The sequence below is a fragment of the Sarcophilus harrisii genome, chromosome 2, assembly GCF_902635505.1.
Source record: "Sarcophilus harrisii chromosome 2, mSarHar1.11, whole genome shotgun sequence".
NCBI classification, from domain to species: Eukaryota; Metazoa; Chordata; class Mammalia; order Dasyuromorphia; family Dasyuridae; genus Sarcophilus; species Sarcophilus harrisii.
The window spans coordinates 491,087,907-491,113,720 of record NC_045427.1 but is presented as its reverse complement, the minus strand read 5'-3'; the positions used below and the strand labels follow the sequence as shown (position 1 = coordinate 491,113,720).

General features: G+C 36.7%; 1 protein-coding gene across 1 annotated transcript; it reads right to left on the bottom strand.

The window, feature by feature from the left end:
* Window positions 1–438: 438 nt before the first annotated feature.
* On the bottom strand, window positions 439–22,042 carry LOC116421012 (late lactation protein B-like). Its single transcript, XM_031949336.1, has 7 exons — window positions 21,959–22,042; window positions 21,177–21,304; window positions 20,464–20,534; window positions 19,081–19,200; window positions 18,324–18,425; window positions 8,790–8,916; window positions 439–589 (listed from the first exon to the last, which is right to left on the bottom strand). Exons 1-7 carry the CDS (start codon window positions 22,040–22,042, stop codon window positions 439–441), a joined length of 783 nt encoding a protein of 260 aa, XP_031805196.1.
* Between the last annotated feature and the right edge of the window lie 3,772 nt (window positions 22,043–25,814).

Sequence of the window (25,814 nt, the reverse complement as noted above, 5' to 3'; positions counted from 1 at the left end):
CAGATTGGCTAAAATGACAGGAAAAAATAATGATGAATGTTGGAGGGGATGTGGGAAAACTAGGACACTGATTCCAATGATCTAGACCATGAGGCCACTGAAGATGAGACATCTAGACCACCAGGCCATGGAAGACAAGACAATTGGGACACCAAGATGCAAGAAATGATCTAGACCATGAAGTCATGAAAGGTGAGACATTCGGACCACCAGGCCATGGAAGGCAAGACATCTGATACACCAAGATGTGGAAAATGATCTAGACCACCAGGCCACAGGAAGGGAGACAACCAGACCACCAGGCCACAGAAGGCAGGACATCTGGAACACCAAGACACAGGAAATGATCTAGACCATGTGGCCCATGGAAGGCAAGACACCTGGACCACAAGGCCATAGAAGGCGAGACATCTGGAACACCAACACGTGGGAAATGATCTAGACCACCAGGCCATGGAAGACAAGACATTCGGACCAGCAGGCCACAAGAGGCGAGTCATCTGCAGCACCAAGATGCAGGAAATGATCTAGACCACAACGCCATGGAAAATGACACATCTGGTTCACCAGGTCACAGAAGGCAAGACATCTGGAACACCAAGACATGAGAAATGATCTAGACCACAAGGCCATGGAAGGCGAGACATCCGGACCATGAAGCCATGGAAGATGAGACATCTGGAACATCAGGCCATGGAAGGCTAGACATCTGGAACACCAGATCACGGAAGGCAAGACATTGGGAACACCAAGACACGGGAAATGATCTAGACCACAAGGCCACAAAAGGCAAGACATCCAAACAACCAGGCCATGAAAGGCGAAACATCTGGAACACCAAGATGCAAGAAATTATCTAGACCACCAGGCCACAGAAAGCAATACATCTTTAACACCAAGATATGAGAAATGATTTACACAACCATGCCACAGAAGGCAAGACATCCAAACCATGAGGCCACTGAAGATGAGACATCTGGAACACCAAGACGTGAGAAATGATCTAGACCACGAGGCAATGGAAGGTAAGGCATCTGGACCATGAGGCCTTTCATGGCGAGACATCAAGACCATGGGGCCACAGAAGGCAATACATCTGGAACACCAAGATGCAGGAAATGATGTAGACTACAAGGACAAATCTAGAAAAATATTTTCTGGATTGAGGCTCTACACAAATATAGAAAAGAATTTTTCTAGATTGAGGCTCTAGAAAAATCTAGAAAATGGTTTTCTAAATTGAGGCTCTAGACAAATCTAGAAAGGATTTTTCTAGATTGATGTTCAATAAAAATCTAGAAAAAGTTTTTTCTGGATTGGGGATCTAGAAAAATGTTTTCTGGATTGGGACTCTAGAAAAAAGTCTAGAAAAGACTTTTTGGATTGAGGATCTAGAAAAGAACCTAGAAAGGGTTTTTCGGGATAGAGGATCTATAAAAAACCTAGAAAAGAATTTTTCTGAATTGAGGCTCTAGGAAAATCTAGAAAATGGTTTTTCTGAATTGAGGCTCTAGACACATTTAGAAAAGAATTTTTCTAGATTGATGTCCTAGAAAAATCTAGAAAAGGGTTTCTAGAAAATAGTTTTGTGGAAAATGATTTATACAATGAGGGCACAGAAGGGGAGACGTCCAGAGTACCAAGCCACAGAAGGTGAGACATTCAGATCATTGGCACGGAAGATGACACATCTGGATCACCAAGATGTGGGAAATGATCTAGAACACAAGGCCATGAAAGGCAAGACATCTGGAACACCAAGACGTGGGAAATGATCTAGACCACCAGGCCACGGAAGGCAATACATCCAGACCATGAAGCCATGGAAGACAAGACATCTGGAACACCAAGACACAAGAAATGATCTAGACCACGAGGCTACAGAAGGTGAGACATATGGACCATGAGGCTATGGAAGGCAAGGCACCTGGACCACCAGGCCACAGAAGGCAATACATCTGGAACACCAAGACACGGGAAATGATCTAGACTACAAGGACAAATCTAGAAAAATGTTTTCTGGATTGAGGCTCTAAAAAAATCTAGAAAGGAGTTTTTCTGGTTTGAGAATCTAGAAAAATCTAGAAAAAATTTCTGGATTTAGGCTCTAGAAAATTGTCAGAGAGGGTTTTTTTTTTTATTGAGGCTCTAGAAAAATCTAGAAAAGGGTTTTTCTGGATCCACGCTCTAGAAAAATCTAGAAAAGAATTTTTCTGGATTGAGGCTCTAGAAAAATGTTTTCTTATTGAGACTCTAGAAAAAAGTCTAGAAAAGCCTTTCTGGATTGAGGATCTAGAAAAGAACCTAGAAAGAGTTTTTTGGGATTGAGAATCTAGAAAAGAACCTAGAAAAGAATTTTTCTAAATTGAGGCTCTAGAAAAATCTAGAAAAGGGTTCTTTCTGAATTGAGGCTCTAGACAAATCTAGAAAAGATTTTTCTAGATTGACGTTCTAGAAAAATATAGAAAATGGTTTTTCTGGATTGGGGGATGTAGAAAAATCTAGAAAATAGTTGCATGGAAAATGATCTACACAACGAGGCCACAGAAGGGGAGAAATCCAGGCAATCAAGCCACAGAAGGTGAGACACCTGGAAACCAGGCCACGAAAGGCAATACTTCGCTAGCACCAAGACATAGGAAATGATCTAGACCACAAGGCCATGGAAGGCAAGACATCTGGAACACCAAAACACAAGAAATGATCTAGACCACGAGGCCACGGAAGGCGAGACATTCGGACCAGCAGGCCACAAGAAGTGAGACATCTGCAGCACCAAAATGCAGGAAATGATCTAGGCCACAACATCATGGAAGATGAGACATCTGGTTCACCAGGTCATGGAAGGCGAGACATCTGGAATACCAAGACACGAGAAATGATCTAGACCACTAGGCCACAGGAAGCAAGATAGCCAGACCACTAGGCCACAGGAGGCAAGACATCTGGATTGCCAAGATGCAGGAAATGATCTAGACCACGAGGCTACAAAAGATGAATCCTCCAGACCACCAGGCCATAAAAGGTGAGACATCCAAACCATAAGGCCACAGAAGGCAAGACATTTGGAATGCCAAGATGCAGGAAATGATCTAGACCACAAAGCCACAGAAGGAGAATCATCTGGACCACCAGGCCGCAAAAAGTGAGACATTCAAACTATGAAGCCACAGAAGGTGAGACATTTGGACCAGGCCATGGAAGGCAAGACATCTGGATCACCAGGATGCGGGAAATAATCTAGACCACAAGGTCAAAGAAGGCAAGACATCTGGAACACCAAGATACAGGAAATGATCTAGAGCACCAGGCCACAGAAAGCAAGACATCCGGACCATGAGGCTATGGAAGACAAGACATCCAGACCACTAGGCCAGGGAAAGCAAGACATCTGGAACACCAAGACACAGGAAATGATCTACACCATGAAGCCACAGAATGCAAGACACCTGGACCATGAAGCCACAGAAGGCAAAACATCTAGACCACTAAGATGGGAGAAATGATCTAGACCACCAGGCCACGGAAGGTGAGACATCTGGACACCAGGCCATGGAAGGCAAGACATCTGACCACCAAGACGTGGGAAATGATCTAGACCATGAGACCACAGAAGGTGAATCATCCAGACCACCAGGCCATGAAAGGTGAGACATTTGGAGTATCAGGCCATGGAAGGCAAGACATCTGATACACCAAGATGCGGAAAATGATCTAGACCACCAGGCCACAGGAAGGGAGACAACCAGACCACCAGGCCACAGAAGGCAAGACATCTGGAATGCCAATATGCAGGAAATGATCTAGACCATGAGGCTACAGAAAATGAGACACCTGGACCACAAGGCCACTGAAGGCAAAACATCTGGACCACCAAGATGTGGGAAATTATCTAGACCACAAGGCCATGGAAGGTAAGACATCTGGACCACCAGGCCATGGAAGGAGAGACATCCAGACCACCGGCCATGGGAGGGGTGACATCTGGACCACCAGGCCATGGAAGGCGAGACATCAAAGTCACCAGGCCATGGAAGGTGGGTGATCTGGAACACCAAGACACAGAAAATGATCTAAACCATGAGGTCACAGAAGGCGAGACATCTGGACCACCAAGACATGGGAAATGATCTAGGCCACCAGGCCACAGAAGGCAAAACATCTGAACCATGAGGCTATGGAAGATGGGACATCCAGATCACCAGGCCATGGAAAGTGAGACATCTAAAACACCAAGATGCGGGACACAATCTAGACCACCAGGCCATGGAAGGCGAGACATCTGGAACACCAAGACGCCGAACATGATCTAGACCACCTGGCCACGGCAGGCAAGATATCTGGACCATTACACAGAAGATGAGACATCTGAACCACCAGGCCATAGATGGTGAGACATCTGGAATATCAAGACAGGGGAAATGATCTATACCATGAGGTCATAGAAGGCGAGACATCTGAATTGTTGGACTACCTAAAAGCCATGACTTTAAAAAAGAGGCTAGAGATCATATTTTAAGGAATTATGAAGGACAACTATCTTTGAATCAATGGATAAAATAGAAATTGAAAGAATCCTCCATTCATTTCATGAAAGAAATGCCTACATGAACACTCAGAGGAATGCAGACCCTTCAGGTCAAGGAGAAAACATTGCAAGCAGCCAGAAAGAAATAGTTCAAATTGTGTGGAGCCAAAGTTAGGATCACACACTACTTAGCAGCAACTATATAACCATAGCATTATGGAGTGCTTAGAATAACTTAGAATATGATTTTCCAAAAAGCAAAGGAACTAAGACTACAACCAAGAACAATGTACCTAGCTAAACTAAGTATAATTTTATAGGGAGAAATGAATGTTTCATTAAATAGAAGACTTCCAAGCATTTCTGGTGAAATGACCAGAACTAAATAAAAACTCTGACATTCAAATGCAAGACTCAAGAGAAATATAAAAAGGTAAACATAAGTGAGAAACCATAAAAAATTTAACGAAACTGCTTATATTTTCATATGGGAAGTTGATATACATAACCCCTAAGAATACCGTCATCATTCGAATATTGTCATAAGTTACAAATCTAGTTAGAGCATCTAGGTGTGAATCTATTATGTTGAAAGAATAGAAGAATAAGAAAGAGAAAAGACAGAGAGAACAAAAATTGGAGGAAATCATCTCACATAAGGAGTACAAATAATTTTTACAATGAAGGTGATAATAGAGGGAGGCAAATTGGCAATACTTGTTCACTGAAATAGTTCAAAGAGGGAAGAACATATATGCACATGTAATTAGATATAGCAGTTCAAATAACAAAGAAGTAGGAGGGGAAAGGCTAAGTAAAAAATGATGGGGTGATAAAAGGAGAGATAGATTAAGGGAGACATAAGTAAAAATGCATCTAATTAAAAGAGATATTCTTGGAAATGGACTATAGACCATTAATTAATATCAATAATGAATTTATATATATTAAATGGTACAGCATTCAAATTGCTGAAGGAAAAGTTAAATGAGTTACAATTAGAACAAAAACTTAGTAAAACCATAGTAGTGGGGAACTTCAGTTTACCCATCTCAGATCTAGGTAAATCTAACCATAAAGTAAACAAATAGAAATTTAAGGAAACGAATAAAGTTTTAGGAAAGTTAGGTATAATCGAACTCTGGAGAACACTGAATGGGAATAGAAAGAAATATGTCTACTGTACATGTATATTGTACATATGCATAATATACTGTACATAGCACCTTTATAAAAAAATGAACTATATATTAGAACATAAAAACTCACCAAAAAGGCAGAAATCTTGAATACACTTTTCTTCAGACTATAACTCAATACAAATTACATTCAATTATGGACTTTTGAAACAAAGTAAAAATTAATTGAATTCTAAGTAATGTATTTCTAAAGAATTAGTGATTAAAAGAGCAAATCATGGGAACAGTACTTCATTAACAAAATGACTACACTAAGACAATATACCAAAATTTGTGGTATTCAATCAAAGCTGTAATTAAGAGAAGAAATTATATCTCTAACATATCAATAAAGACAAAAAGAGCAGATCAACAAACTGGACATTCAACTAAAAAAAACAGAAATAGAATAAACATTAGAATAGTATCTCAATTAATTTATTTAATGACATACAATCAAACTACCAAACAACTACTATAAAGAGCTAGAAAAATAGTAACAAAATTCATCTGAAAAAACAAAAGGTCAATAATATGAAAAAAATCAATGTGGGAGGAAATTTTCAGGAAGGAGGACTAGCAGTACCAAATATCAAATTATTATACAAAGTAATAGTAATTAAAATAATTTGGCACTGGATGACAAATAGAGTGGTTGAGCAATAGAATGAATTAGGTATAGTATATACAAAAGTAATGAGCGCAACACCCTGGTGTTTGACAAACCCAAAGATCTCAACTATTCAGGCAGGAATTCACTATTTTACAAAAACTGTTAGAAAAACTGGAAAATAGTCTGGCAGAACTAATCATAGATCAACATCTTCTACCAAGACAAACTCAATATAAGTATATGATTTAGACTCAAAAAATTTCATCTTAAGAAAATTAATGCAGCATGGAAAAAATAATTTATGGATCAGGGAAGAGTGCATGACTAAACAAGAGATAGAGAGGATCATAAAAGGTAAAATAAATAATTCTGATTACATGAAATTTAAAAATATTTGCTCAAAACAAAACCAATGCAGTCAAAATTGGAAGGAAAAAAGCAAGAAACTTGGGGAAAGGAAGAATTTATAGTAAGTTTTTCTGATAAAAGTCTCATTTCTCAATTTACAGAGAAGTGATCCAAATTTACAAAAATAAACTATTTCTCAATTGATAAATGGTCAAAGGATATTACAAGCAGTTTTCAGGAAAAAAAATCCCAGAGCTATCAGTTGTCAAGATTAATAATCAGGTAAATAATGAACCTAATAATTAGGGGAAAAACAACTTAAAACAGTTCTTAGGTACTACTACATGCTCTTCAAATTTATTAAGATGACAAAAACGGAAAATGACAATACTATAGGAGATATAGTAAAATAAATAAATAAATAGGTACATGAAGCTGTGAATCAGTCTAACCCTTCTGGAGAATAATTTGGAACTATGTTCAAAGGTCTATAAAACCATGCATACCTTTTAATGAAACAACTATTACAGCATCAAGTGTAACACAAAGAGATCAAAGAAAAAGAAAAAGGACCCATATATACAAAAATATATGGCTCTTTTTCTGGAAGCAAAGAGTTGGAAAGGGAGGAAATCCTCATCAATTTAAAAATGACTGAACAAGTTGTGGCATGTGATTATGATGGAACATCATAATCTGCTGTAGGAAATATCAAACACTATGGTTTGAGAAAAACCTGAAAAAGACATGAACTGGTGCAAAGGGAAGTGAGCAAAACTAGAACTGTGCATTCAAATGGCAAAATTGTAATAATAATCAGTTATGAAAGACTTAGCCACTCTGATCAACATAAAGATCCACAATACCAAAATGATGAAAAATGCTATCTATTTCCAGATAGAGAAGCAATGGACTTCTGCATATAGTGCAATACTTGTTAAATTTGCAACATGGTGAATGTGAACATTTATTTTGAATGACTTTATATGTATAATGGATTTCATATTTCTTGACATCTCAAGAGAAGGAGAGAATTTGGAACTAAATAAAAAGATTAAAAATTAAAAACAAAACAAAAATACTAATTCATAAGTAGGTGTTCCTCCACCATAATTACTTCCATTTAAGTTCTACTTTCATCTATATCTTCTTTTAGAATAAAATTTATTAGTTTTTTCATGTTGTTCTTTTATTATCATTGTTGTTTTAATTTTTTTTTAGTTTTTACTTTATTTTATGGAATAATTTGTTATCCTTGCTTTCCTAAGAAGACACTGTCTTTATTTACCTTTCTTGAACTTCTGTTGTCTGAGGTGCTTGAAAAGCAAATAGTCAGTTCTGTTTAACATCAAAATGAATTCCTAAAAATCACCTCAATATGCAAAGCTGAGCAATGAAAACCACAGAACTGATGGGAAAATGAAGTTAGGGCCATGTAACTCAACCAACTTCATCAACATCAAAAACCAACTCATAAAAACTGAATTTTCATCTGCCTACTGATGAGCCAAGAATCCTGCATTTCTCTAAGTCTTGATTGTACTTTATTTTTGATGAATGGATGAACTATCTATATCTATTGGTACATCCTATGGAGCTCTCATTTTTCATTTAGCAGCTTCTGAATTTCCCCATTATTTCATCAAACCAGTCTTGAGTTTTACAAATATTCTGACTGAGATGAGCAAATGTGATGTTGTACACCAAATCTCTGAAAATTACCCACTCCTTTTCTGCTCCATTATTGTCAGTTGTGTGTTGGATCAACTTGCGTTCCAAATTGCAACAAACTGTTCCATGTCAGAGAAGCATTCTAATTGGTTGACTTTAATTCTTCTTTTTGCCTCGGGGAGGTCACTTTTGTTGAATGAAAATATTCAGGTTGAAGAGGTTAAGTTTATATTCAGTCCAGCATTCTGTACTTCACATTGCCTTGGTCACTTTCATATTCATATGATATTTCATATCATATAATACACATTATTGTGTGTAGGTAAAAGGAATACAGTGTTGGTGATGAGATCATGAGATGCACAAGTTTTCCATAGTAAGTGACCATTGCTGTTGCTGTTTCCAACTTCCTTCTTCCCAAGGATTCTCTGCTAGGCAACATTAAACTCACCCAAAATTATAAGTTTGTCTTCCTTTGATAATAAGTGTCTCCAGGTCTTCATAAAATTTATCTTTGACCTCATCAGGGTTCGTTATGGTAGGAGCATAGACACTGATGATGGTAGCATGGCATTTTCCTGCAAGTGGCAATCACATTGCCATGCGTGTCATTCACTCCTTTAGAAGCCATGTGAATTTATTTATTATATTAGTTTTGATTACAAAACCTACACCAGCTTCATGATGTCCCTTTCACTGTAGCCACTCCGGAAAAGTGTGTATCCAGATCCTACTTAAATAAGCTAGCCTTCATTTGTCAGCCTTTTTTCAATCAGGGTTGCTATTTGACTGTGATACCTGTTGAGTTCTCTGGCAACAAGAGCTGTTCTTTCAGATCTACTGGATTATGTGTTGTCTCTAAGTATGCACATATTCCACATACCATTAGTTAGCGTAATCTACTTTTCAGAAGTTTTTGTACATTTTGTACATTAAAAAGTATGAAACCTAATAAAAATGGTAGCCCATTTTTATACTTGTTAAATTATTAAGAAATGCATAAATACCATATTAAGGGCTAACAGTATCCTTAGCCTCAGATTGTTGCTCATCCTGTGTCCCAGGTTTCTGTGGAGTCAGGGCTGATAAAATAGTGTAGCTAGAAGGTAATCTTGATAGGTCTCAACTGGAGGACCCAGACTTTGATCAATGTGAAATGTGGGTGAAGAGGTGAAAGCAGACCAGCCCTCTTCTGTCTGTATCTCTTACTGCACCAGAAGATATACAATAAATATGGTACTTTACCTTGAAAAAGACCCAAAGTTAGCTTTTAGAAGTGAGCATCAGAAGGGCTGCAGTGTGGGACTCACTGTGAAGTGGGGCAATTTTTGCACTGTCTTGCTATTTTTCTCAGGAAAAAAAAAAGCATTATGCAAATGCAAATTTCTAATTATGATAAAATCCCCTAATCTAGCAATCATGTCAAAATAAATATGCATTTTCAAAATAAGCATTATATCAGACTTAACTATAATTGCTTGAGGATTTTTTAAATATAGAACTATTTCAAATACTTCTCTTTTATTGAATATTCATCTTTTTTTCATTGTTTATTATGCCTTATTATGCCTGGATTTGCACTTTGGCACCTTGGATTGTATCCTGAGCTTCTTTGCTCCTGGCAATACATAATTCAAATTTTTTTTTGTGTGTGTGGTTTCCTTTTGGGTGCAGAATCTTTTTTTTTTTAATTTCCACAGAGTCCATACTGGCAAAGTAGGGTTCTTGTGTTGAGCAGGTGACTTCTGTGTGTCAAGTTCAAGAACTAGGGGCCTTGGCCATAGGAAAAAATGAAGGAAAAGGAGGGGTGTGATAATATTGGGCCTGGTGGTCTTCAAACCACCATGATAGTATCTCCTTAAGGGAAGCTGTAGCTTGCAAAAATCTATGTGTGGAAACCATTGTTATAAGATTAGGGCTGATAGTCTTAATGCTCACTTCTATAAACTAATTTCAAGTCTTTTTCAAGGTATTATATTTATTGTATATATTCTGGTGCAGTATAACCTGAAGGTTAAAGAGGGTTAATCTATCCCTCTGTTTTGAGATAGTCCTTTAAAATAAGGGAGTCCTTCCTGAGAGGATATAGGATTCTGACTTTGCTTTCTACAACTGGGCTTTCGGTACCAGATTCCCCCAGTGTAGATGAAATAGTCAATCCAAATATATCTAATTTATGTGTAAGGAAAGGTCCATGGGCCAGTGTGAGACTCTGGGAAAAATAATCTCTTAGTGAGTTCAAGTGTTGAATAACAATGGGAGTCAATGCAAAACTTTATTGCAAGCAATGGAGAAAAGGAGAAAGGGCAAAGACAAAAAGGGGATCTAAAACACAACTCAGATATACACACTAACATAGAGTTTAACTCACATAAGGTCAGTGCTATGTTGAGAAACATAAAGAGATGGGGCCACTCAACAAAAATGGGGTGCTCCAATGAAAAGGGTATCCCTACTAGAGGGGAGAGTATACCCCAAAGTATACTATTGAAAGGAAAATTCTGATATTATAATTTTGGGTAGTCTCCCTGGATCTGGATGAATTGGGTATCATAGGTAAAGGTAAAATTTTTTAGGGAAGTGGTTATGAACAGGAAAAAAAACAAGTTGATAGATAAAATATTATTTGAGGGATACAGTTGTATTAATCTTCAAAATATGACAACAATGGAAGATCATAGATTGCTTAGAAAACAAGTGAAAAACCTTGAACATCATAATGCTGGAAATAATATGAGAAATCTGTTCAGAAGTTCTGAAATAATGCCTAATCAAAAATAAATAAATAAATATGTGGATTCTATAATAAGCACTTTATTTTATTTAGTGATCTTTGGATAGTCTCTGCACAATCTGTGTTTAAGATCAGTAAAATTTGCTTGTATAAAAATCATGTATTCTTTTAATGTTATTCCTTTTTTGCTTTTCTTCTATATCGTCCTTCCTTTCTGTGTATTTGTACTCCAATTGTTTTGATTTTTGTTTCTTGGAAGAAACTCATCACTGTGGATTTGTCTACTCAGTCAATTAATTCTGCTGTGCAAGCTTATTCTAATATTATTCTTATTTCTTTTTGAAAACATCAGGAGCATTTTGTTTTAGTTCTTTGCTTTCTTGGAAATCCACAGGGCCTTCTACTTCACAGATGTTCACCAGATGGCTCTAGTATCTAGAGTTGATTATATGAAGGCCATATTCCCTGTTGGTTTATCTGCTTATATTCAATGTCTTGAATTAAGTTATGTTCTATCTGATATTTTTGGTAATTCAGTCTCTAAGGTTTACTTTCTGTTTTTGATGGCAGATTACCTTCTGCAGGTCCCAAAGTCAAATCTCTCTCTACCTATTCACTTTTCACCAATCTCACTCCTTTCCCCAGATTTCTCTGGAGGGTGAAAAAACGATTCCAGCTTGCAACCTGCAGCCCCCTCTTCCCCATGCACTCTCATCCATACTTGTACACCCAGATACCCTTCCCCAGTTATCTCTGTTCTTTTGGTTTAACATGCTTCAACTTTTGCTATACCTCTATCTCCTCCCATTCTAAGGTTTGGGGGGCTTAGAGTCAAGTTCTATTATGTGCTGCTGGGAATGATGGCACCAGGGCAGGAGAAGATGTGTTGCCAGACTATAGCAAGAGGAGGAAATTTGCTGAACAGATCCCACAGCAAAAGCCTGTGACTCCTGTTATGTGGTCCTGCCGCAGCATGTGGTCTGGTAGGGGAGGGGGTTCTGAATAAGTTATTATTCTGTTGAGTATTAGAGATCAGGCTTCCCTGTTATTAATTCACCATTACCTCATTGAGTTCTTTGTGTCTTGAAATGCAGAGACATCTGCAATTACTTTTCCTGGTGTTCTTAATTCTTATTTGAGAGAATTTTGAGAGTATATAAGGATCAGAGAAAAGATGCAGCTTTCTATTTGTTGATCACAACATGACCTCAAAATTCATCTTATTCAGGATGAGATCTGCCTGGCTTCTGAGGTCCCTTCATGTCTAAGAGTAGATTATCCACAGACTGAGTTCCAAACTCTAGTCTGATGCCCATTATCTGGATCCAAAACGCATTTTTGTTTTGTTTCTTGTATCTCCTCTATGTGTAGCCAATATATCCCTCTATGAACTTTCTTCTCCACCTATGGAGACCCCTGACTCCTGATTGTCCCCTGAATATATCTGGCATATTACCCCTTTCTTACTTTTGCTCAAGGTATAACTTCTTTTTATTTTCTGTCCATCTAACTTTCCCCTCTCCTTAAGATCCATTTCTAATCTCATCCTAGTAAAGATTTCCCTTGAGAGGAAGTACTTTTTGATTCTTTGTATTTGTGTCTCCAGCACCTAGCACAGAGTCAGACATATAGAAAGTGTTTAACAAAGGATTGATTATACATCTCTACCAAATCACAATGATCATGTCTTCTCAGCGCACCAGTGACCACTTGCTGGATGTGTCACTCATTTGGCATTTGTTTTTGTCTCCTTGCCTGTAAGGCTATGATCCTCTGTAAAGGAAATACCAGGTATTCTGCCCTAGTTTTATGTCCCCAAAGGTTCACAGAAGCCTGAGTTCATAATAGAATATCAGGAAATGCATATGGAATTGAAATGAACTCTATCAGCCTGAAATAAACAGAATTGAATGTGACTTGTGTGATTCAGGGTGTGACAGGGATCAAACAGAAAAATTTTATTTTGGAGAGGCTACTAAAAAGCTCCTAAAAGTTTGTATTCCCTTCCAATTTATTCTCTTTTAATTCTTCTGTTCCTCAGTACCATGATGCTGGGGATAATTCTTTGTAAGTCCCTCAATTAGCTAAACCATTTTGTGGTGGTGATAGTGGTTGCTCTTGTTGTTCGGTCATTTCAGTCATATCTGATTCTTCATTACCTCATTTGGGGTTTCTTACTAAAAATATTAGAGTGGTTTGCCATTGCTTTCTCCAGCTCATTTTACAGATGTGAAAACAAAGGCAAACGGTGACACAACCAGTAAATGTCTAAAGGAGAATTGAACTAAGGGAGATGAACTTTCCTGACTCTAGGCCCAGCACTCTCTCCATTGCTCCACATAGCTGCAGTCAATTAAAAATCCTAAGTTGTTTCTGTGGAATAAATTTACTTCTTTGCTCTACTTGGACTTCCATGTTTCCAACATGATCTCCCTCATCCATCCAGGCTGGTTACATTAATGTTTCCCAAATAGATCATATATATTCTAACCTCTCTGGTTTGTTACATTTGTTGTCCCACCTTCTTAAAATGCCCGCACTCAACTTCCCTACTATGCCATTGGACTTTAATTGGCAAGAGGTCCCAGTGCTAGGATTTTGATGAGACAGGAGTAACATAATCAGATCCTTTTTGTGAGGGAGGCCAATGTTCAGACACAGAAAAGTCAAGGAAAAATTATAGGTATTAATAGAGATAGAAAGGTCAGTTTCAGAACCTGATAACTAACTCAAGGGACAAGAAATCAAGCCAGAAGATCAGGAATTAGGAACCCAGTCAAAGAATCTGTTCCACAAAATTTGGAAACCCATGAGGTCCTGGCATGCTGTGGATAATGGCAAGTATATTGGAATAATTATGAAGAGAACTATATGGAAGAAGATAATGTTTATTAGAATTATTAAGTTTAGGGCTTTTCCTATAGTCTCATTATATTGGAGACCATATATGTGTGTGTGTGTGTGTGTGTGACCAAATACATCAATCAGTGAACCAGGGTTCTTGCTGTAAAAGGCTATAAGTGACAAATACAGCATTTTACATTTTATCCTGGAGATAACAGATGTTATCTCCCCAGTGTTTCCTGAGTAAGGGAAGATAACACAATCAGACACGCATTTTTTAAAAAATCCCTTTGACAACTGAGTGAAAACTGGATTAGAGTTGGGAGAGAACTGAGAATTGAGAAATGAGTGAGAAGGATATTAAAAAGACCAAGTGAGAAATATTTAGAGCTGGCCCTGGAGTTAGGAAGACCTGAGTTTAAATATGATATTTACTAGGGAGGTGGTCTTTGTAAAGTCAGTTAAACTCTGTCTGCCTCAGTTTCTTCAATGTAAAATGGAGATGAATATAGCATTGATTTTACAGAATTGTTGTGAGAATCAAATGAGGTAAAATTTGTACAGAACTTAGTACAATTGCCGGAACAAAGGAGCACATAATAAATGCAGATTTCCCCGTAGGGAGACCACTAGGTTGTTGGTTGGAAATAGAGGAAAGAGAGCATATATGAAAAATGTTTTGAAGGTTGAAACAAGATTTGGCAAAGGATTAGAGATAAAGTGTGAGTAAAAGTAAAAAGACAATGATAAAACTGAGGTTGCCAACTTCAGGCAGTGCAGTAGATAGAGTTCTAGATTTGGAGTGAGGAAGATGCAACTTCAAATCCAGTCCCAGATATTTACTGTATAATCCTGGAGTCATGTGTAAGTCACTATCTGCCTCAGTTTTATCACTGTAAAATGGGAGAAATAACTGCACCTACCTCTCAGAATTAGTAAGAAGATCAAAGATATTATTGCAAAACCACTTAGCAAAATTACTATTTCCTATCGTAAATCCTAATTTCTTTCCTTCCTTCCTAGGAATATAAAATCAAAACCATGGGTTCCCAACACTTTGTGGAACAAATCCTTTGACTGGATTCATAATTCCTGATCTCCCAGTTTGATTTCTTGCCCTCTGAGTTATCAGAATCCAAAACTGATCTTCCTGCATCTGTTAATATTTGCATTTTTCTCCTGACTATTCTACATCTGAACATAGGCATACCTTGTAGAGAGTCAGAACTCTGGAGAAGTATCCTTGAAACAAGGTGTGGACTTGGTGGAATTAATGAGATGATGGTTCTCTAGTTCACATATATACTTAGCACTTAGTATGGTGATGTAATGGTTCTCTAGTTCACATATAATCAGCATGCTGTATATAATGTAATTACAGTAAGGTATATAAGGGCTAAGAAGGACTCAAAGATACATTCCATCTTTGACCAGCCATGTAACTCTCCTGCCTTCATCACTTCTCCACTAAGATAAACAACTTGGGCTGATCCCAAGCACTTCCAGAAAGCTAGCCCAAACATTACACTACCTCACAAAAAGTATCAGCCTATGTGACTCTATTATTAAAAAGCAGTAAGGAAATTCAGAAAGACAAGGGTTTGTGGGCAAAGATAATAAGCTCAGTTTTGAATTTGGAGAGTTTAAAATGCTTCAAGACAACAACCAGCTGATATTTCTAAAAGTTTGTTGATGATTAATGACTAGAATTTTGAGGAAGGTTGGGACATATAGACCTGAGAATAATTGGTATAGAGATAACTATCTCCATAGAAGCTGATGAAATCCAACCAAATGCCATCATAGAAAAAAGGAGAAAAGAGTATAGGATAGAGAGTCTCCAGATCATTCATTTAAGGAGGGCATCCAATAAGCCACCCCTTCATTTCGCACCTAAATATACTCTTCTGAACTTCATCATGTCCCCAGGAACTTCATCTCCCTGCAGGGTCACATTAATCCTGAAACTCACACCTCATCAGGACTGTCCTGCCACCAGAACTTCCTTCCTTCTTCAAATTAGAGGTGAAGGATAGAAGAGAAAAAGCTCCTTTCAGAGCCTCCATTTAAAGAAGGTGATCAAGCTAGCCATCCCTTCATTGTTAACCTGTCTACCTCCTCTAGATTCCAACTTGCCTCCACTTTGGAGGATAGTCACCTCCCTTTAACTTCTTTTTATCTATTATCTTCTACCATTAGTTGTGAGTAATGAGCACCTGTTGTTATCTTTCTTTGTATCCTCAGTGTTTAGCACAGTGTCTAACCCATAGTAAGCACTTAATAAACGGTTATTGCCTGACTGACAAAGCCTTTGGAGTTATTTGAGTTTTAGTGGAAATGACATGGATAAAGATGCAACCAAGGATATTGAAAAAGAGTAGTCAAATAGGCAGGAGGAGAATCAAGAGAGAACAGTGTCATGAAAAGTTTAAAAGAAGAAAGAATACGGGAAGAGAAAGTGATCAACATTGTCAACAGTTGCAGAGAAGCCAAAAAGGATAAGGATGAAAAAGTGTCATTAGACGTGGCCATTGAAAGATCACTGATAACTTTGAAGAGAGTCGTTTCAATTGGATGATAAGTTTGGGAGTCATAGTACTGAGGATTTAGAATAAAATAAAAGATGATGTAAATATAATTATCAGAGACAATTTTTTAAAAGTACTTTTTAGTTAGGAGTTTGTAATAGAGCAGGATTGCACCCAAAACAAGCAATAGAATAATTTCCCAGAGTAAATGGCTGAAAATGCACTCTCAAATCAAGCTTGGAAGAAAATTCAGCTGAGGATGAAGAAATCATGGTCACTATCCAATGGAGGGGGAATTAGAAGGAAACATTGAGACATTATTAGGAGCCTTCCTGGGGGGTGGAAAGCAGAGAGTAAAGGAAGAAACATGTTCTGGTAGCTTACTATTTTGAAAATTGATGCTTACAAATTTAGTGTAAAACTTAGCCCATCCTCTACTGATAAGGGATTCAAATATTCAATTTTGGTGTTTTGGAACACAAATATAGTTGCTTTATTTATAACCTTTGGACTGTCCTAATTTTTACTTTTCACTGAGCTATTTTGAATTACATAGAACTTGATGAACATCACTTAGAACTCTCAGAATCAACCTTCGGATAAGTCAGGTTTATCTTTCTGATCTAAGCTGAGGTACAAGATGAATTGAAATTCTAGTTGTTACCCACTTCTTATTCATTTGTCCGTAATCTGCAAAGAGTGACTTGGTCAATATCTGTATTCAATTTATGTCTTGTAGAAATAATAAGTGCAGGGTGTGAAAGAAACTCAATAATATGGATTGTTGATCATCTAGGAATAGTGAAATGGGATTTCTGATTCCAATTGCTACGATGCATAGAGTATTGTTTCAATCAGTAATAGACATCTAAGTGTGAATGAGTTAGTGCAATAGTCCTAGAAGTTGATAAGGAATATAATAGAATTTTGGCTACAGTCCTAATTAGATAACATAAGGTTTCTAGAAGCGCATTTGCTAAATCTAGAGATTTTAGGCAATCTAAGGAATGGTTAAATATGCTTTCTGTTTTACTATTCTGTTTAATGTCATTCATCCTCAGTTATTGAAATTTCTAACCTATGAGCTAGCTCAAACCAATGGCAAATTCAGTAATTGTTTAGATCATTATATCTGAGCATTTTAGTTAAAGATAATATTAGATCATGTTCTGGGAACTGGCTTGAAGAAATCGATAAGGACTTTGTTGAATCATTTCCTTGGACAAGAAATGGCATTTCTGATTCACAAGTCCATTGACATGGTTAAGATTTTATTGTCTAGCAAAATCAGGATAAGTAATACAGTTCTAATGAATTACATAAGAGAATGGAAGTATTTATGGAGTTGGTCAGACCAATTAAGGGTACAAGAGGTTCAAAAGCATTGCTTTACTGCACTTTTCAAGGAAATGAATTTTATTTGCATTGCTATTTGTTTTATTTTGTTTTTTAAGCTTATGGCTTCTGTCTTATCCTCAAGAGTCTAGGTGATATAAGATACTAGTTCTACACTAGACCTTCTATGGTCTTATTTCTTGAACAACAAATCTGGACTAATTCAGCTAATGTTTAGATCTAAGTTATTCTGGAACATGCTCTTAGAAGACTTTAAAGATCACCTACCTTAATCATGTTCTGGGACACAGGCGTCTGCAGAAACAAAGACATGTGTGAATGCATTTCCTTGCCAAAAGCACTTGCTACCACAAAGCTCCCCAGCTGAACAATGGTTTAAGCAATTAGATATGGTCTGCAAAGAAGTTAGGATAGAACAGCTGCTAAGGTGAGGAAATAAGTAGAATGGAAGGGGAAGGGAGTGAGTACAGAACAGAAGATTAAGGGACAAGGGAGGGTAGAGTCAAAACTCCATTGCTGTTACCTCCTTGCTTAGGGAAAATGATTTTACTTTCATCATAGCTTCTCTCTTTTGCGATCTCCTGATATTCTTTTATAGCTTGAGGGTCCGCTTCTGTCTTTGGACCTGCAGGGAGAGATCAGGCTGAATAAATTACTAGTTCTCACTAGACCCTTCTCTGATCCTTATTTCTATAACAGACAAATCTCTGGTCTAGCAAATTGAATTGACAGCATAAAGAAACAACAGAAGAGAACTTAGGGGAAATGTAATATTCTTTATATTCTGCTAACTAATTCCCTACCTCCAATGCTCCCCATCATCATCTTATGGAAAATGCCTATATAAATCTCTCACACTTGCATTTTTAAAAAAGTCCTAATGCCCTAAATTTCAAGAAAAGTGGTGGCAAAAAGGATAAGGAATGAAAACACTGATGTATGTTTGCCTTCTCCCTCCTTCTCCTACTTTGTTCAAATCAGGATTTCTCTCATACTGTCTCATTAAAGACAAATTGAGTCAGTAGCTGCAACTAGGAAATTTGTTACTTAATAAGACGTATGTTACCATCAACATGCAACAGATAATATCTTTGAGGTAGTTCATGGAATCCCCTAGCCTCTTTTCTGGATTTTTATTTATTTCAAGTTCAAAATGGATGAAGAGGAGAGAAATTCTCCCCACCCCCTCTTTGGGGGAATCCACATGGGCAGATTCCAGTAGTTGCCCCATATTTTGATATTGTTCTCTTGCTGGATGCACAGAATTGCGTGGTACTTACTCAAAAGTTTAACCGCTTTGAAATGTTTCCCATGGAAGTGGCCTTCACACTCAAAAATCCAATTATTTGGCACAGAGGTTTGGGTTACACGCACTTTGTGTGAATGCTGGAAGTTCCCCTCTGTGGAGAAGCAGTGGAAAATATAATTTCAGCGTTCTTAGTCTTCTTAGAAAATACCTTTTGGGAAGAGACTGAGGCAAGCTTTAGATTTGGTGTTTTTCTAAATAGCCAGCTTCCAAGGATCACAAAAGAGAATTGTTAGGACAGCTTCCCCTTCAGCCATATATATAGCATTTTGTTTTCCAACTTACCATTGAAATTATGTAATATTGTCTGTTATAAGACCACAGGATGCAATGACTTTGAATTTTCAAGAACCTTAAAAACATTTAATCTAATTCCTCATGTTAAAGATAAGGAAACAGAAGTTCAATAAGGTTAATTAATTGAGTCAGAAATAAAGTAATAGATAGAGACCTAACCTTGGTTAGATCTGAGTTCAAAACCTTGCTCTCACTCTGAGCAATTCACTTAACCTCTCAGGGACCCAGGTAACTCTCTAAGACTGTATGTTGGAGAGCAGATGCTGATCTTCATTGATACAGAGAGTTCAGTCATTGAAAATTCCTGATGCCAGTTAAATCATAAGTCAGATCCAATCTGCTTATGCCTTAAATAGGAATGAAGTCTTATTTGAATTTTGCCCCTTATTCATTGAACAGTATGATTCTCTGAATATTAAAGTTAATTAATACATTTGAATGAGGGAAATATCTGGTCTTTAGGACATGCTTCATGATCTACTCTGTTCAGTATATAAATGGATTCTTCCATCTTCACCATCAACAGAATTCTGAGACAGTTTAATTTTATTCTTGGCATCTCTTCCACCCTCCTAATTCCAGAGTCCCAGACACCCATCTCTGCTGTAGTACACCACCCTTACCCATCCCTCTAAGAAGCACTCTTCACGTTCTTGGTATCAGCATGTTAATGTACCCTTTTGCCTCCTGTATTTCCTAATTACACATGGGAATCCTTAGACTAGCCTCCATGAAACAATGTCTTTACTTAAAGAACATCTAGTGGTGAATATTTCAGAGCCAGGGATAGAGGCTAAGGATGTGTTCTTATGGTTTCCCAATGCAAAAGATAAGGGTAGCTGCCTAGCCTGCCTTTGCCACCCTGAGCTAAGTTGGGCCCAGAGATATAGTCAATCATGTCTACAGGAAGACAGACTAATTCAGTCCATGTCATGGGGAAAACTGTCCAAGTGCTGTCAAGCAGACTCAGACTTTGGACATTAGGGCTACAATTCAAATCATCTCTGAGACCTGTGATTCCTTAATACAGTCCCTTTAATGTGGCATTGGGGTTACTTACGTATGATGTATTCATTGGCATTTTCTGTTTTCTCCATTAGCACTATAATTTCTTTGCACTTGCCATTCTTCCTGAGAAACAGAAGATATAGGAATAGTTTTACTGGAGATAAGAAGTAATGTCATCAAAAATTTTGAAAGGTGGCTTCACTTCCTTGCTCCTGATCCAGTTCTCAATTGAGGAAAATACAGCACAAGCAGATCAATACACAATTCTGTACTCGATTTCCACTCATAAATAATTGTATTTTTTCCCATCCATCTTTTGACCATCAGATATTCTGGAGGTCAAGCGAAACATCTGGGAATCTTAGAATACCATGATCTCTAAGGAATAAAAATCACAGGTAACTCTAAGGGAAATGATGAAAGACGCATGGAATGAGTAGGCTGAAATGTAAAACCTACGATGATAACTGGTGTGATGAAGGGACTGACAGAAGAAATGAGGGAAATTAGAGGAAGCCTGAGACTGTGTGGGAACTAGCAGTTAGACAATTACTCAGAAAGTCAACTAATGGTTCTAAGGAAACATTTCACCCATTGGTGGCAAAAATAAGCCTAATCTTCATATTAATAGGTAAAAACATAACTACTAAGTGATCAGGTTAAGTGAGCAGAGAATATAGAATTATCAGCTCTAGGTGGAGTCCTTAAACAGAGGTTATAAAAGAATAAACAAGCTGATAGAGCTGTTTTATACAGGCTACTTACTCAATGGTAAATTTGGCCTCCACATTACCATTATCAAGTTGGAAGATAGTAATAGGTGAGAAGGCCTCAGGCTTTTTCTCCTCAGGAACTTCCTTGTTTGCCACAATAGCATTTATATGGTATATACCCTAGAGAGAATCACAATTTGTTGCCAGGGCTTGAGGAAGGAAAAATGAAGGAGAGAGGTCTCTCCCCTCCACAAATTTTCTCAGATAAGCACTTCTATACTCGGTCCCTTCTTTGACCATAACCCTAACTTAAACAAAAATTGCCCTAACCTCTACATCAGGCATCATAATGAACCTGGGTAGAGTAATGGGCAAATGAGAAGTTGTCAGGAAGAGGTCAATGGCTTTAACCAAACATCCAAACCTATAATAAAGTTACCCCAAGTGTTCCATGACACAATTTGAAGCAGAGATTTGGCTTTGAATCCACAAACTAAATCCCTAGAGATAGTGACTTTGAATCCTTTGAGACCTAATTCCACTTTGGAATATGATTTGTTTGGAACGTTTGTTTGGGGACAAAATTATCTGGATTGTATCCCTTTCCAGTTCCAGCAAAAGATGAATAAAATCCTTGCTTCGATATTTACTTTCTACACATACTCAATTTAATATTGTCTAGTTAAGTCATGGCTCTAAAGTCGCTGCCCCTTGTAGAATGGGGTCCCACATCCTCCTAAAAGAACCCAGGAGGTTATAATTTTGAAATGATAGCCTCTTTCTAGCATATAGGCCCCCCCCTCCAATCCACAAGACGTCCCAATGCAATCTTACCCCCAATTCTCCAGAAGAGTTTGATTCTTCAGCATGGAGGATGGAGAACAGACTTAGTGCTATGGTTAGAAAAAGGACCTTCATCTTGAAAGACTTGCACAGGGCTTTCCCTTCAATCACCCAGTGAAGCTGGTTAGAATGTGTATTCCTCTCCTAAAATCTGTCTCTCTATATATCTTGAGATCAGTGTGACACTGAAAACTGATCTTTTTTTTACACAATGCTTGTCATACAATGGGGCAATAGGGGTATAGGGAGAAGTTAAATAGCATATTATTATTTTTGGAACCATCACACCTTTCTGATTTGTCAGTGACTATTCATTAAAATCCATCCAAAGAATCAACAAAACCTATTTTTTGAGCATCTGCATTCTCCATGAATTTTAATAATTGAAGTGTTTCTCTTGGATAGGTCGAGAGAATATAATAAAGACAATACTACCTAAACTAATCTATTTATTTAGTGCTATACCAATCAAACTCCCAAGAAACTATTTTACTGACCTATAAAAAAAAAACAAAAAAATTCATCTAGAAGAACAAAAGGTCAAGAATTTCAAGGGTTCTGATGAAAAAAAAATATCAAATGAAGGTGGCATAGCTGTAGCAGATCTAAAACCATATTATAAATCAGTGGTCACCAAAACCATTTGGTACTGGCTAAGAAATAGAACTAGTTGATCAGTGGAATAGGTTAGGTTCATAGGACAAAATAATCAATAACTATAGTAATCTAGTGTTTGACAAACCCAAAGACCCCAGCTTTTGGGATAAGAATTCACTGTTTGACAAAAACTGCTGGGAAAACTGGAAATTAGTATGACAGAAACTAGGCATGGACCCACACTTAATACCGTACACCAAGATAAGGTCAAAATGGATTCATGATCTAGGCATACAGAATGAGATTATAAATAAATTAGAAGAACATAGGATAGTTTACCCCTCAAACTTGTAGGTGAAGAAGGAATTTGTGACCAAAGAAGAACTAGAGATCATTATTGATCACAAAATAGAAAATTTTGATTATATTAAGTTTAAAAGTTTTTGTACAAACAAAGCTAATGCAGACAAGATTAGAAGGGAAGCAAAAAACTGGGAAAACATTTTTACAGACAAAGGTTCTGATAAAGGCCTCATTTCCAAAATATATAGAGAATTCACACTAATTTATAAAAAATCAAGCCAATTCTCCAATTGATAAATGGTTAAAGGATATAAACAGACAATTCTCAGATGAAGAAATTGAAACTATATCTAGCCACATGAAAAGATACTCCAAATCTTTATTAATCAGAGAAATACAAATTAAGACAGCTCTGAGATACCACTACACACTTCTCAGATTGGCTAAGATGACAGGGAAAGGTAATGATGAATGTTAGAGGGGATGTGGGAAAATGGGACACTGATGCATCATTGGTGGAGTTGTGAATGGATCCCAACCATTCTGGAAAGCAATTTGGAACTATACTCAAAAAACTGTCAAGCTATGATCCAGCAGTGTTAAAGCAATATTAAAGAAGGGAAAGGGACTTGTATGTGCAAAAATGTTTGTAACAGCCCTTTTTGTAGTGATAAGGAACTGGAAATTGAATGGATGCCCATCAGTTGGAAAATGCTGAATAAATTGTGTTTATGAATGTTATGGAATAGTATTGTTCTGTAAGAAATGACCAACAGGATGAATACAGAGATGCTTGGAGAGACTTACATGAACTGATGCTAAGTGAATTGAACAGAATCAGGAGATCATTATATATACTTCAACAACAACACTATATGATGATCAATTCTGAGGGATGTAGCTCTCTTCAACAATGAGAGGATCCAAATCAGTTCTAATTGATCAGTAATGAACAGAACCAGCTACACCCAGTGAAAGAATGTATTCTTTCAAATTCTTTCACCCTGGGAAATGAGTGTGGACTACGACATAGCATTTACACTCTTTCTGTTATTGCTTGCTTGCATTTTTGTTTTTCTTCCCAAGTTATTTTTACCTTTTTTCTAAATCCAATTTTTTTTTGTATAGCAAGACAACTGTATAAATAAATACATATATTGTATTTAACACACTTTAACATATTTAACATGTATGGGACTCCCTGACATCTAGGAGAAGGGGTGGAGGGAAGGAGCAGAAAAGTTGGAACAGAAGTTTTTGCAAGGGTCAATGTTGAAAAATTAACCATGAATATGTTTTGTCAATAAAAAGCTATAATAAAAAATTATTTCAACTAATTTTTTAGTTGATTCCTAGGATCCTCCAACTATATCATATCATTTGCAAACAGTGTGAGTTTTGTTTCTTCACTGCCTAATTTCTTCTATTTATTTTTCTTCTCTTTTCTACAGCTAGCATTTCTAGTATAATACTGAAAACTAAAGGAAGGCTTCTAGCTAATTCCCATTGCAGACAATATATGTTGATGATTTTTAAATGAATACTACCTAACATTTTAAGGAAAGCTCATTTATTCCTATGCTTTCTAATCTTACTGGGAATGAGTATCTTATTTTGTCAAGAGTTTTTTCTTTACCTTTTGAGATAATCATGATTTTTGTTTATTTTGTTATTGATCTATTATGTTAAATTCTCCTAATATTGAACTAACCCTGATATAAATCCCACTTGGACAAAACTATAATCTTTGTAATATATTGTTATAATTTCCTTGCTAGTGTTTTATTTGAAACTTTTGTATCAATAATCATGAGGAAAAGTGGTCTAAAATTTTCTTTCTCTGTTCTTGCTTTTTCTACTTTAGGTTCAATACCATGTTTGTGTCATAAAACGAATTTTTAAAGACTCCATCTTTATCTGTTTTCCCAAATAGTTTACATATCATTGTAATCATTTTTTCTTTATTTTAAAATTTAAAAAATTTACATAATAAGTTACATATTAAGAAAAACATTAGCATTCATTTTCAGTAATAATTTTACCTTAACTGAGAATCATAGGATAACAGAAAGCAAGGATAAATTATATACAATCCGAACTTATAACTACTACCCTAAAGCAGATGCTTCACTCCAAGTCTCCAGAATCAAATTTTGTACAAGATTTCTATATCAGAAAACAATGATCTCTTGATATGCAATTGTTTGATTTATGCTAGTTTGACTTTGATATTGCTGAGCCCTTGACAAAGTAGTGTGTATGTTATTTGAATCCTAAATGTGTTTCACCATCTCCTCATCCTCATCCTTAGTCCAGGGATGGCATTCACATTTATTCTAAGTAACTTTTCTTATCTCTGTTATTTGTTCAACTTTTTTTGGATGTAGAGCCACTTGAATACATCCATTTCTCATCTGAAAAATTACCTAATGTTAACAAAGCTTCAGGTAGTTCTTAAAAAATCAAAGTAAAAGATATAATTTGTTTCGTAGTTTCAATTTCTTTTTCTTATTTTAAATCTTATCTTGTTTTTATTTTATTATTTTTTTTATTTTCCCCAGTTACATGTAAAAGCATTTTTGTTATACATGTATGTACTTTTTTTACATATTTCCATATGAATCATGTTGGAAGAGAAAAATCAGAACAAAATCAGAAAACCATGAGGGGAAAAAAAATGTGAAAATAATATGTGCTGATCTACATTCATTCTCCATAGTTCTTCCTCTGGATGAGCATACTGTTTTTCATCCAAAGTTTATAATATATACTGGAAAAAGGGAAGCAAGACAATCTCTTTTTCAATGTGCAAACACCAGAAATATGTCATTTAAGAAACATTTGTTAAATACCTGCTCTGGGCAAGAAATTATGTTAATCACTGAAGAAAAAAAATCAACAAAATTAAATAATCCTTCCCCCAAAGATTTTTATCCTCTACTAAGCC

What these genes read in the sequence shown, in the direction of transcription:
- LOC116421012 (XM_031949336.1), bottom strand. Translation starts at nt 22,042, where the DNA reads ATGAAGGTCCTTTTTCTAACCATAGCACTAAGTCTGTTCTCCATCCTC. An exon ending in ACTCTTCTGGAGAATTGGGG is followed by an intron (nt 21,305 to 21,958) that starts GTAAGATTGCAT and finishes GATTCTCTCTAG; the next exon opens with GGTATATACCATATAAATGC. An exon ending in GAGGCCAAATTTACCATTGA is followed by an intron (nt 20,535 to 21,176) that starts GTAAGTAGCCTG and finishes TCTGTTTCTCAG; the next exon opens with GAAGAATGGCAAGTGCAAAG.